General features: G+C 40.7%; 1 protein-coding gene across 1 annotated transcript; it reads left to right on the top strand.

The window, feature by feature from the left end:
* The first annotated feature begins 2,441 nt into the window (after nucleotides 1-2,441).
* On the top strand, nucleotides 2,442-13,262 carry RBM22 (RNA binding motif protein 22). The gene is made up of 11 exons (XM_054976237.1): nucleotides 2,442-2,518; nucleotides 3,817-3,870; nucleotides 5,163-5,192; nucleotides 5,844-5,976; nucleotides 7,948-8,048; nucleotides 8,141-8,313; nucleotides 8,815-9,015; nucleotides 10,384-10,548; nucleotides 10,898-10,986; nucleotides 11,430-11,564; nucleotides 12,358-13,262. Exons 1-11 carry the CDS (start codon nucleotides 2,465-2,467, stop codon nucleotides 12,486-12,488), a joined length of 1,266 nt encoding a protein of 421 aa, XP_054832212.1. The 5' UTR covers nucleotides 2,442-2,464; the 3' UTR covers nucleotides 12,489-13,262.
* Nucleotides 13,263-13,815: the final 553 nt, after the last annotated feature.

The following is a 13,815-nucleotide window of genomic DNA, read 5'->3' as shown; positions in this document are numbered from 1 at the left end:
CTGCCTTTCTGCCCAACGGGGACACAAGCAGCTTACATTTTTCTCCTGTCCTTCATTTTATCCTAACAACCCTGTGAGGTAAGTTATGCTGGATATGTATGACTGGCTCAAGGTCGCCCAGCAAGCTTTCATGGCAGAATGGGGATTTGAACCTGGGAATGCCAGAGCCTAGTTCAACACACTAGAAATAGAGGGGTGTGGTAGTTAGCGGCTGGTTGTCACCACTTTTGTTGTATTTGTGACTGCACAGCTTGGTTTTATTTGTGGTGTAGCCAATGTGATAGGGAAAGAAGGTGGGAGACAGCTGAGCTGCTGTAGCATAGTGGTTAATTAGTTGGACTGTGAATCAGCACTCTGCTGATTTGAACCCCACTGCTGCCATGAACTCAGCAGGTGACACTGGGTAAGCCCCTTCTCTTAGCCCAGCTGTATTGTGGGGATAACAACACTGACTTTGTTCACTGTTCTGAGTGGGGCATTAATCTGTCTAGAAAAGTGGTATACAAGCACAAGTACTATAAAAGGTTCTGGACTGAATGTTGTCTCCCACATTCTGGCCTCTCCAGTTTAAGTCCTAGGTGCTTCAATATCAATAAAAGGGGACCCGGGAGGGATGCAAGCTTTTATTAACTTGATGGTAGTGTGTAGTTTTGTTTTCTCTAAAGGGCTTTTTATGTGTAACCCTAATAATGTGGTACTTGGTAGTGAGGTGATTATAAACTCTGCACAAGTATTTTGACGAGACAGCACACGTGCAACTGGCTTGCAATTCCAATCTCCAGATGTTATTCCCTCCCCCCCACTGGGAGTTAAGTTGTTGAACCTGCTCCTAAGCTGACAGCACAGATGCTGAGGGTGAAATTGTTGCCTTTTCCCAGACAGGGCTCCTCAGCATTTAAAGTCCCTTTGTAACCTCTGATGCGTTTCTACCTAAGTACTAGACCACTCTTATGTTTCAGAGAACCTAGCCTCAACTAGTATCGGAAAAACTGGATTTTGCATGGGCTCTTCACTGTGCTTGTTCAGTTCCTTAAAACAAGGTACTTAACACACTCTAGCCACGCAATCCTAACTAAAAGTTCCAAATTAAAAAGTCTAAGCTTACACTGTTCATCCACAGCCACCAAAATTTGTCAATTACTGTTGGTAACAGTTCAGCACAAAACCACCCTTTATAGATGCTAAGAAGCCATTACGATACAATCATGATTTTGTGTTGACTGGCGCTGTGTTCCCTTTCTGATGTGTCATACTAAACCTTTGGGAAAGGGCTTGGTGGTAGACTTGGTTTACCTATCTACAACTTTATCTCCCTATAACTGAAAGCCCTGCTAGTCTTTTTTCTTATGTTTTATTTGAAAAGAAACATAGAAATGACAATAGAAAGTGCATAGAAACTTACACAGAATACAAAGTGCTTCATTTGAACAACAGAAACGCCCTGCGAGTCTTGAACGATGACCTCTCTCACTGAGGGTATTAAGTACATCCTCTCCACTCTCTTACGCGTTCGGATTGATTTTACTATAAATGTACCACAACTCTTCCCCCCACACCTCTCCGTGATTGTGGTTATAAATCCTGGTGTAGAATTTGTATTTCATATAACGTGTGAGGAAATGAGGTCTGACTCGCTAAAGGTTGCTGAAATGAACTTGGTTAGTTTTACAGGTACCATCTGGTTTTTGTTTTACTTTGTTACAACAGACCAACTCTGTTACTCTTAAAAGCGTTGATTCAGTCACTTGCATCTTGCCCTATTCCTAACCTACTTCACAGGGTGGTTGTGAAACTAAAATGGAAAAAAGAAAACCACATGAGTAGTCCTAAGAAGGGGAAGGCGCGGGGGAGGGGAGAGGGGCGTATAAAAACGCCGTGAATAGGCAAAGGTCTCCCCTTTCGTTTTCTGGTGCTACAAAGCCCCGAGAGAGCTTACTGCTGCCGCCACGTGATCCTTCGTACGTTTCTTTCTGTGTCCAACTCGAGAGTAGGCTGGGCCATCCTGCACTTGCTAAAGGCGCAGGGGGTTGGACTAGATGGTCTGTAGGGCCCCTTCCAACTCTATGATCCTATGAACTTGCTAGAGGCGGCGAACAGGAAGCGCCGCGCCACGTGGGTAGGAGGCGGCCTGTAGCTGAGATCCAGGCAGAGAGCGGGCGAGGCTAGAGAAGCTAAGAACGATAGAGATAGAGACAGAGCGGCCATCCTCTCCCCAGAGATGGCTTCTTTGATGTTCACCTCCAATCAGAAGCCGGAAGTTTCATGCTATGAGCCGCTCTAGGCTTTTTAGGTCTACGTCTAAACTTCCTATCGCCGGCTGTGCTGTTCCCCGCCCGTTAATGTTCCCGTCCATGTCTTTTTTGATGACGAGTCTCCGCCCCTTCCTTAAAGACCGAAGGGATAAGGCTGCTACTTCCGGTGTGTAGGCAGTCCGCATCCGCTGCCCGCTTTTCCCTGTGTCAAGATGGCGACGTCTCTAGGATCCAACACTTACAATCGGCAGAACTGGGAGGATGCGGTAAGGCAGAGGGACGGGTCGGGTTTTTCAGGGACTCATAAATAAAAGAGCTCAGCCTTTCAATCCTCTCTTCCTGTAGGAGAGGAGTTCGTAACCGTTTGGTTGCTTTTTTAAGATAAGAGGTTTCGGTCCCCTGTCTGGTCAAGGGAAGGAGATCATGATGGGAAGCGGAGAGAGGCAGAACTTGCCACTCACCCGTGTGTAATGGGCTTCGTAGAGAAGGATGGGGAGGCTGGACTCTGTGCCTTTTGTATTGAAGGTCTATGTTGAACAGATATATAATAAATATATTTATTGAACAGAGTTTTTTTCATATACAGTACAAATGATATGTTGGCCTATCCGTTAAGGCTTCCCAGGGGAAAAAGATGCAAATAATGTGCACATCTTGGTGTCTAAGGTGCCACAGGACTCTATTCCTGCTGTTTTCATGTGTGGACTGGATCCTGGATTATCAACTGTTCTAGTCCACAGAGATTATGCTAAAAGCAAAGATTAGTCTGTCTTTAAGGTGCCACAGGAGTTCTGTCTGGTTTTGCTTTAACAAACTAAAAGGAAACACCTCTGGAGTGAGTGAAAAATGTAACTCTGATACATGGAAACTTAATGAACAGTATATTTTGATGCATGTGGTTTAAAACAAAATATATACCTCTTGCTTTCTTAATTGTCTTTTTGTGTGATTGCTGTCAAATTTACAAATTTATTTTCCAATTCTGAGAAGTAAACATAGTCTCTTGAAAAAGCAGAAGTTTGCATGCCAAAATTTTGTTGAGTCCCATCTAAAATCATCTTGGATACTTTTGTTCTAATGAAGTTCATTTCCTGATTTTAGTAGTAAGAAAAGGTATTCATATATGTGGAGACGTCATTTTTTAAATCTTATACTGTTATGTAGTGGTTGTGCCCTCACCTGGATAATCCAGGCTAGCTTAACCTTGTCTGATCTCGGAAGCTAAGCAGGTTTGGTCCTGATTACTACTTGGATAGGAGAATACCAAGGAAGTCCAGGGTTGCTACACTGAGGTGGGTAAACCACCTCTGAATGTCTCTTGCCTTGAAACCCTATGGGATCACAATAAGTTGGCTATTTTATGTTCTGGGTTTTTTTTTTTTTAGTTAGAGAGTATCTCAGGTCAGTTATGCGAACCATCTTCTGTTAATTGAGCATACTAACAAATTAGTTTATATGATACCACCAGTCCAGTTTGAAACAGACTGTAGAGACCTTTTGGGGGTTGGATGGTTAAATGAGCCATTATCTTAGCTTGGAAATAAATTTCTCATCTTTCATATAGGATTTTCCCATTTTGTGCCAGACGTGTCTTGGAGAAAACCCATATATCCGAATGGTATGTGTTTTTTATGTTTGCAGAGAAGGATGACCGAATAAAAACTTGGTGTCTGCATACTAAGAATTTAATATGCAAAATCAACATGAAAGAATTAAAACAAGGAAAAATGACAAATTTCTGTGTACTACTTTATATAAACATACATTCCTTAATGCAGAGAACAGGTGTAACCCTGTTATAAAGACTGTTTTTTAAGCAGAAGTTACCAGAATATATTATTATGCAATCAAGCTCCAGTTATATAGATTATATATAATCTGTATTATGCATTCTGGGGAAATTTGGCTTCTTTCACAGAGAGATTCTTTTGTCTTTGAGGAAGTTAAATTTCCAATACCACCTCCTATTCTTAATGGGAAATTATGTAAAATACTAGGCAATTATTTGGAGATGAGCATTCTAGTAATTTCTTTGGCGATTTGTTCTCTGCAAAGTAGTCAAAGATTAGCAATCTTAAGTATATATGTCATATATCAGTTGCTATTTTTTTCTTCACTGCTTATATATATTTTGATTGATAAAAAATCAAGTAAAATGTGTCCTGATCATTATTAGAGTGAGAATCTTAAATGAGGTTAGAGGGAGTAATGGAATAGAATGTGGTCAAAGGTCAGAATATAGCCTTCATTTGCAAAGGCTGTGAAGCTCGGGATGCTACTTGCCTGGGGTTCATGGTAGGATGTGATGTGTAGTGGTTTCTCAAAAACATACGGTTGGCCATTGTTGAAAATAGAATACTGGACAAGATGGCTGTCAAGATCTTACTTTGCTTAGGGGACCAGAAACCCTTGGGCCGACCCTGGATGGGTCACTGAACCAAGTGAATTTGGACTTCTGAGTCACCATACCCAAATGGTTGGGAACTACTAGTATATACAATATTCCACGTATTGTATACTCCCCACGTATTGGGGAAACTTTGCAAGCAGTGGAGCTCCACGTGCAGACTCTCCATTCTTGGAAGGGATTGATAATCAAACCAAATAATGCTTCAGACTGGGCCTATCTTCAACTCCTTTTAGGGGTGGATGGGAGAGCATATAAATAGTTGGAATGAATACATTGTTTTCCTGGATCATATAACTATGATTGTTAATCTCTTTAGAACAGAAAAGGTTGTCTAGCATAAAGGAGGCGGGGGTGATTGCTTTCTGTTCCTGCGGGTAATTGGGACAGTTGGATATCATATTCTTAGAATTTAAACTAGTAGATGATTATGTGTGGGAGCCAGTGAAGGAAAAAAGAACTACCTTTTTTTTTTTAGTAACATGCATTTTCTTTTGCTCTAGACCAAAGAGAAATATGGAAAAGAATGCAAGGTACGTAGTTTAAGAGATTTTCAAAGCAGTATAGTTCTAAAGGGTGGTTGTATCATCTAAAAATCTTGTCAGTATGTCTTCCAAGGTACAATGTCATGGATTTAGATTTTGCCAGTCATTCTGCTGCTGCATTCGTTCAGTAGAGTAATCCTTTCTGTGGATAGAAGAAATGGGTAGAATTCAGCCCAGTTTCCAAAATGGGGTTAAGCTTTAAGTAATCTTTAACCTCTACCAAAGCTGCTGGAACATGTAAATAGGACTTGCCAGTTCTTTGCAAAACAACAACAACAAAAACCCTTACATAGTATAAACAAGTGCTTTTTGTTTGGAAGGAAAAATCTTACATTCATCTGTTGCTTTTTATTTTTCACTTCCAGTGTACTTCTAGGTAGGAATGAATTAGAGCAGACTGTACTTTATTTCCCAGTCAAATAACAGAACAGTGAAGATAATATTGTCTCAAGAGGATGAAACATATTCCATTATATTGTAACCAACTTCTATTCCCACTGAGTCTTTCCAGAACTGCTTTCCTTGGTTTATCTTCAGAGTGCGTGGTTATACTGATTGAAAGGGAAGTTGTTGTATACATTATTCATGTCTTATGTGCTTAGATTATGCTGGTACATGCTAATGCAGTCTTTGTTTCAGATCTGTGCCAGGCCATTCACAGTGTTCCGCTGGTGCCCAGGTGTACGTATGCGCTTTAAGAAGACAGAAGTATGCCAAACATGCAGCAAACTGAAGAATGTTTGTCAGACTTGCCTTCTTGATCTGGAATATGGTGTGTAGTTGCCTTATATTGAGCAGTCCAAAATTGTTGCCACCAGTAAAACAAGGGTAGTATGTGTGCAGGTGTGTGTACTGTTCTTCCTAATGCATACTATAAAGGATGCCACAAGGGAACAACATTGCTGTCACTGTGGTGCCAATCTATGTAAATGAGATGAATTTTTACCATTTTCACCAAACAGGTGATCATTATGACACCACGAAATGGGGAGCTGAAGTGAAGATTGTCATGTGTCATGTATGTCTAGCCCACTCTTGTGCAGGAAGGTCACTGAATTGGGATCTGTGGGTATCATATATGTCTATTCCTTTGAACCGTTTTATATTTCATACTCTTATTTTATGTTTGCTAAATGTAAACATTTCTATGCTGCCTTTCCATCTACATAGGCTGCCTGAGGCTGCAAACATGATAACAATAAAACAGTATTTAAAGTAAAGTATATATAAGATAATTCAATAAAAACATATAAAAATACAGACACACATGATACAACCAGAAAGGATGGCCAATGACAATTACTAGTGGTATGCCAAAAAAAAAACTTCACTCATCGGTAGAAGACAGTGAGAGACTGAGGCAGGCTAATCTCCCAGGCTAATAGGGAAAGAGTTCCAAAGTTTTGATGTCACAACTGAGAAGGCCCTTTCTTGGGTTGCCACCAGTCTAGCCTAAGATGGCAGGGACATCTGAAGCAGAGCCTCCAAAGATGACCTGAACTGATGGGAGAAGGCATGCTGGCCCCAAGCCTTATGGGGCTTTAAAAGTCAATACTAGCACCTTGAATTAAGCCTGAAGTAAATTGAGAGCCAAGGTAGATTGAACAAGACTGGAGCGATGTGGTCCCTACTACCCACTTCAGTCAACTTTCTGGCCTCAGCATTCTATACCAACTCTAGCTTCCAGACAGTCTTCAACACACTGCTGTAATCTAATCTAGATGTTACCAGGGCATGCACCATGATGGCAAGATCTTTCCCACCCAGAAAAGGCCACAGCTTGCTCTTGCGTGGATCCAGGGGGCTGTGCCTAATATATCATGCACACACAGCACTTTCTAGTGTCTTCCTTCTTGCAGCAGCATTTGCCTGTCTAAAGCCACCTTTCTGGTTAAGAGACTGTCTGGAGAAGCACTTTATAAGGTGTTGCTTTTGGAGTGGAAAATCTGTACATAGGCTCTCAGCCTTGTCAACTCTGTACATTAATGCAGACTTCTTTGGATCCTGGTCTTTGTATGGCCTTTCTGTCTGATGTAGCAGTGAGTGCTGTATATTGAAACCAACTTCAGGTCAAGGTGGGAGGGGGATAGGAGAAAGACTACCATGACTAGTTGAAAAATAGTATGTTCCCATATGAACCTTCTATTGAGATCAGATCTTCAGCAGAGGTACCACTCTTTGTCTCCCATCATCTGACCTGAGATGAGTGGTTTCCAGAAATGGGGCTTTGTCTTGTTTTAGGAGTGTTTTTGTAAAGTATGTATTTTATTTGTCATTTTTACTGAGAATTTGTAAACTACCTCAACCTGTGCTGTAAGGCAGCACCAAATTAACTATTTCCGCAACAGTCTGTTACAAGTTACTGGTACACCATTCCTGTTTGCATCTAGAACATGACAACTTTCCTTTTAGTTATTAAATACAAATATGATCCTCATTGAGAGTTGTATATATAGATCCAGAGGAGTTAGCCGTGTTAGTCTGTAGTTGCAAAATAGTAAAGAGTGCAGTAGCACCTTTAAGACTAACCGACTTTATTGTAGCATAAGCTTTCGATGCAGTGGCATCTGACGAGAGCTGTGGTTCTCGAAAACTTATGCTACAATAAAGTTAGTCTTAATCTCTTAGTGTTAACTTTGGCTCCAAAGATTCTTTATTGTATTTGGTGGTAATAAAGAAAGGTGCATGTACTTCTTTAAATAGTGACATCTTTATTAATTGCTCTGTTTTCATTAAATGCTAGGTTTACCTATTCAGGTTCGAGATGCTGGACTCTCCCTTAAAGATGATATGCCGAAGTCGGATGTTAATAAAGAATATTATACTCAGAATATGGAAAGAGAGGTGAAGCAATGTCTCTTGTATAATTTCTGCTATAAACTAAGTGAAGCTTCTGCTTGACCTTAATGTGTACACCTGTTTATATTCCTTTCCAGATCATGAACTCTGATGGCACCCGGCCTGTTGGTGCTCTAGGAAAGGCAACGTCTACTAGTGACATGTTGCTCAAGTTGGCTCGGACCACACCTTATTACAAACGCAATCGGCCACATATTTGCTCATTTTGGGTGAAAGGAGAATGTAAGAGAGGGGAAGAGTGTCCTTACAGGTATAATTGTGCTGAGAAAGATATTCTTCCCTTTGAGTTTGTTGAAGTATGATGTTTCAGATGCCCAAGTAACTGCACAGTAAAATAACAAAAATGCTGATATATGGGTGAAAGTTGAGTGATGACTAGGCAAACGTCCGAATGGTAGTATCATACCTGATCAAATGCTTGCCAAGTACATTGAGCTGCCAGTTGGGAGACCGCAGGTTGTACCAGTGATGAATTTGTATATTCCCAATATTTTCAAAATCTGTCCATAATTGGTCACCTAAATGTATCTTAGCAAGGTGCTTTGTTTTGAAAATAACTTGAAAATTCGTATTTTCAGTTTGAGTTATCACTTGCTGACTTCCATTTAAAAGACTAATGAGTCTAAAAGTAAAACTATAGAGAAGTTCAGGTTCACTTAATTAAGACTTTTTATGTATACAGGAAAACTGAAGAATGAAATTGGCACTTGTTATCAACAAATGTCATAAAATACTGTTTCTGAATGCTTAGGCATGAAAAACCTACCGATCCAGATGATCCTCTTGCTGATCAGAACATTAAAGATCGTTACTATGGTATTAATGATCCTGTGGCTGACAAGCTTCTCAAGCGAGCTTCCACAATGCCTCGCCTGGACCCACCTGATGACAAAACAATCACAACGCTATATGTAGGTGGTCTGGGTGACACTATCACTGAGACAGATCTTAGGTATGTTACTGTACCCAGCTCTGCTTCTGGCTTTATGTATTCAGTGCTGCATGCATTTTTGAGGGAGGGTGTGCCTGTACTAGTGTATGTTTCCCCATGGTATATCAGAAAAGAGCTAGTACTCGATACTTCTTGCCTTAGCTGGTTTATTTGTTCAGGGCTTCACTTCTGCTTTTTGTTATCAGAAGATAAATACCTTATCAAAGGCTTTATTCACAGTGTCTGGATAAGCGTAATTTATTTATAGACCGCCTTTCTCACTGAGACTCAAGGCAGATTACACAGTGCGAGATTAGTACCAGTCAGTTTTAAGGACATTTCCATAACCAATGCCATAGGGTAAATAGACACAAGCTTACAAAGACATAGCATTAGTAAGAATCCAATACAGAGTTAAAGAAATGCTGAAACAGAACATAAGCAATTCTAGGGCTGACGTTAGACAACATAAAGCACAGGTAGCTCATATTTAAAACAACAGTGGTAAAGTATATGATCCTCAACTCTTTAGCGAAGCATCTGAGACCCCTTCCCTAGAATACAAAAACCCTTTTGAATCATTCCATTTTGCATTCTTTGTGGAAAGCTAGGAGAGTGGGGCTCTTTTGACCTCCTCAAGCAGGCCATTCCACAGAGTAGGGGCCACTACAGAGAAAACCCGTGTACGGGCTGCTATTGATTTCGTCCACGAGCAGGGTGGCACCTGTAGGAGACCCTGTTCAGATGTTGTGTTGTTTAATTTACTGCTTGAAATAGCAAATTTGCACACCACCTTCTAAATAGATCTTCTCCTTGCTCTTAAAGAGGCACACTGGAGTGGCTTTCCTCAAGTAGATGAATTCATTCATGTTTCTCTTTTTGTGTCTCAAGCACACGTGTGTAACCAACAACACAAGAACAACTAGCTAATGAAGGGCATTCACCTATATAAGACATTCAGTGTAGAAAGGAGCAGTGATGTGTTCCTAGCCTAATATGCTGGTCACACTTGAATTGTTCAGAAACAATAGCATTTGTGCAATAACTACACTAAGAAAAACTTCTGTCTTACTAGCTCATGGTTAAAACTGGGTTTATAGCAACAGCAAATGGCTGCAATAGCTAAAACAACCTGTAGCACTGTTTCCCTTACAAATGATCTGTTTTATATTTCTTAGTAAAGGACTATGGGACTAAATACAGATTCTAAACAAAAAGGATGAAAACAGTTCCATATTCAAGCAAATTGACAGAAGGGTGGATATAGACTTCTCCATACCTGATATAGAGAGATGATTCATGTTTCCACAGTTGTATGAAATATTGAGTCTGAGTGTCATTTCCAGCTGTAATGAAGAATCACTATTCTGGAATATGTTTCGTCCTCAGGAATCACTTCTATCAATTTGGTGAAATCCGAACGATAACAGTGGTACAGAGGCAGCAGTGTGCATTCATCCAGTTTGCCACACGGCAAGCTGCAGAAGTGGCAGCAGAGAAGTCCTTCAACAAACTTATTGTCAATGGCCGCAGGCTTAATGTGAAATGGGGCAGGTGAGTGACTGGGAGAAGGGGAGATGGCAGCATGCAACTTTATTTTAAACAAGTGCTTATATCTCTGAAATCTGCTGTTACATATCAAGTCTAATGCAAGCAACATAGCACACTTGCAGTTTTGCTGTGCTGTCTGAGTTTCAGATTTTCCAAGCTGCCCTGGGAGTAAGGTGGCTAATACAGGATCTGTGGAAAATCTATTGACACATACAGCTATTTATAAGTAAAATATTAGCTGCGCTTTCCTCACAGCCCTCCGTGTTGTATCTCTTGGTAACACTGAATTCTAACTTTATGGTCAAGCTTACCCATTTAAGTATTGTTCTAGTGTCTTTCATTTGGGTTTCAGGTCTCAAGCAGCTAGAGGAAAGGAGAAGGAAAGAGAAGGGACCACAGAATCTGGTATAAAACTGGAGCCAGTCCCTGGTCTGCCTGGCGGTAGGTGGAGCACCCCTCTTTGAACAACATGGCTTTGTGATTTGGTGGGCAAGATTGAAATGCAGATAAATGGCTTTCTTTGTTCTGTCCCTGGGAATTAGAGGTGCTATGGGAGCTCACTGACAAGTTAAGGAGGCTGCATTTTAAGTTAGGCCTAGTAAGAGATTGGATAATTTAGAGGGAAACTTCCTCCTAGTCATAGTTTCTAGCAATCAAATTTAGCAGGGATCAAACAGAGAAGAATTTGTAATGTAAGGGTTTGTTCATTAAGCGTAGAGTGTTTTTTTAGATTCAGGGGCCTTTGAGGAGGGAACTTTTGTTCGTGTGCATCAGACAGAGTCACTGATTACTGTAGTATGTTTTTCTTATCTTCACACTTGGATTGTTACGACCTGCATGTTCCCTTCTGCAGAGCTTTAATCCATTGGTTTTGTGTCCTACAGCACTTCCTCCTCCTCCTGCTGCAGAAGAAGAAGCTGCTTCTGCAAACTATTTCAACCTACCTCCTAGTGGCCCTCCAGCTGTAGTGAACATTGCCCTGCCGCCGCCTCCTGGCATTGCTCCACCACCACCTCCTGGTAAATGTTTTCCCCGCCTCTTTTTGGGAAAGAGGCACATGAGTAGTTTAGCCTTGGATTGGTAGATCTTATTTCTGTGTCTGGTTGTACTCTGCAAATACGTTTCTGGTCTTCATCTTAAGGGGATAGGTTGAATGCCAAGAAAGTCGCTTACTAGTTCGGGTGTTTCCAGACCATGTTTTTTCCATCCTCTAAGTCAGTTTTGCAATTCCTCCCTTGAACGCAGTTACAGCCTACTGTTTACATATGTTTACACGGAAATAAGACACTGAGAGCCAAGCTACAAGTGACGCCTTACACAGGTTGGACACTTGTCAGCTTACCTCAAGTTTTGATGGGAAATGTAGGCGTCCTGGTTTTACAGCTTGGCTCTCCATTACAGCTGCAAGACCAGGATGCCTACATTTCCCATCAAAACTTGAGGGAAGCTGACGTGTCCAACCTGTGTAAGGCGTCACTTGTAGCTTAGCTCTGAGTTGAATGGGATTTACTCCCCAAGTAAGCATTCCTAAGATTACATTCTTGCTACCTACTCTTACTTTTAATAAATGTATGCCTGTTTAAACTGCCACATTTGAAAAGGAATACAAAAATCTAGGCTCCTGAAGCACAATTGATCTAAAAAAAAAAGTAAAATTAAATTGTGTTAAAGGCAAGTAAGCCAGAGTATGTAACACTAAAGAGGCTTGCATGTTGGGTGTCAGCCGTAGATACAGAAAGTTTGGGGGTGTTTCATTTATCTGTGATAGGCAGTTTGTGGTGTGGAAAATTGATATGCCTCTTCTTTCCACAGGTTTCGGGCCACACATGTTCCATGCGATGGGTCCTCCACCTCCTTTCCTGAGAGCCCCAGGTCCCATCCACTACCCTTCTCAAGATCCACAAAGAATGGGTGCCCATGCAGGGAAGCACAACAGTCCCTAACACCACCATCTTGTTTTTTTTATTATTTTTTAAAGATATCTTACATTGGTAGCATACCACGTTCATCAGTAATGAACAGGAAGCTAAGCCTCTCTTTTCTTCGTGTACACACAGCACAGGCTTAGTCCTACTGTCTTACCGCTAGGAAATCTGGTCATTTGGATAACCAAAATACCTAATCTGGTGACAGAAAAGGGTGGCTTGTGGTCTGAGCTAGAGGAATGAATGGTTCTCAAACTTCAAATCCCATCAGTGTATCCAATTTTCCCACTATGTGAATAATCTCTGAAGAAAAAATTAAAAAATGACTAGGCCAGTTTGGTAATCCAACACAATAGAAGCTGACCAGCATTGTTTTTCAGATTTGTTTGAAAACTCCTTTACAGCTAACCCATTTGAATGACAAATTACTGTACCCCTTCCTTGCACTGAGCTGGAGTGGAAGGGTACAGGAAGAGTAATACAGAGATCATTCATATGGTGTACAGCTTTGTAATATTGTTTTTCATTCTTGATCTTGTCTGATGATAACATGCTACCAAAAGTTGAGGCAGCAGCACTGCATGCTTGTAACCTCTGCTAAGAGGTTGGTGACTGGATCTGTGACTTATGTGGCCTTCATGTCCAGTTGTGCAGACTAAAACTGGTCTGGTCTATTTCTAACCTAGCATTTGATTACCAATGGGTGTTTTAGATGTATTCTCAGTTTTTGCCGTCTGTTGTCTGCATAAAGTCTGTAATGTGCCCTAGTAAAGAGAATCATATTTTTATCTATTCCTATGAGTTGCTAATTTTGTTTTTTTTTAAGTGACACTAGGCAGATTTTTCTCTGTTTTACCTGGAATACAGAATCTGATTGGAAAAATTGCCATTAAATGAATCAATTTTTAGGCATATCCAATGGCTAGGAATTGCATGTGGTATAAAATTTTTCAAAAGTGACCAGCTCAAACACTTAAGCAATTTCAAGGCTTTAAAAATGCTAAAATAACATTAATGTAAAATTTGTAGGAATTGATTGCATAAATTGCCAGCTATCATGGCAGCAGTTGTTAATAATTAAGCAAAGGCTCAATTGCTAGTATTGGAAATACTGCTCATGCTGCTAGTAGAGGTTGAAGTTTATGCCACCCCATATTATGAGGATCAGGGATTTGCATCTGAATCACTAGTGCAACCCCCAATACTAAAAAGCACAAAAGGAACAGAAACTACTTGTATGTAGTCCTCTTAAATTTCTAGTATTAAAATTCAAGATAAAAGATTGCATGTGACATTATTACCCTCCAAGCTGGTTGGTACTTCTGCACCTGAATACTGTCCAGGT

The sequence above is a fragment of the Eublepharis macularius genome, chromosome 4, assembly GCF_028583425.1.
Source record: "Eublepharis macularius isolate TG4126 chromosome 4, MPM_Emac_v1.0, whole genome shotgun sequence".
NCBI lineage: Eukaryota > Metazoa > Chordata > Lepidosauria > Squamata > Eublepharidae > Eublepharis > Eublepharis macularius.
This window is presented reverse-complemented; position numbering and strand designations above follow the sequence as displayed.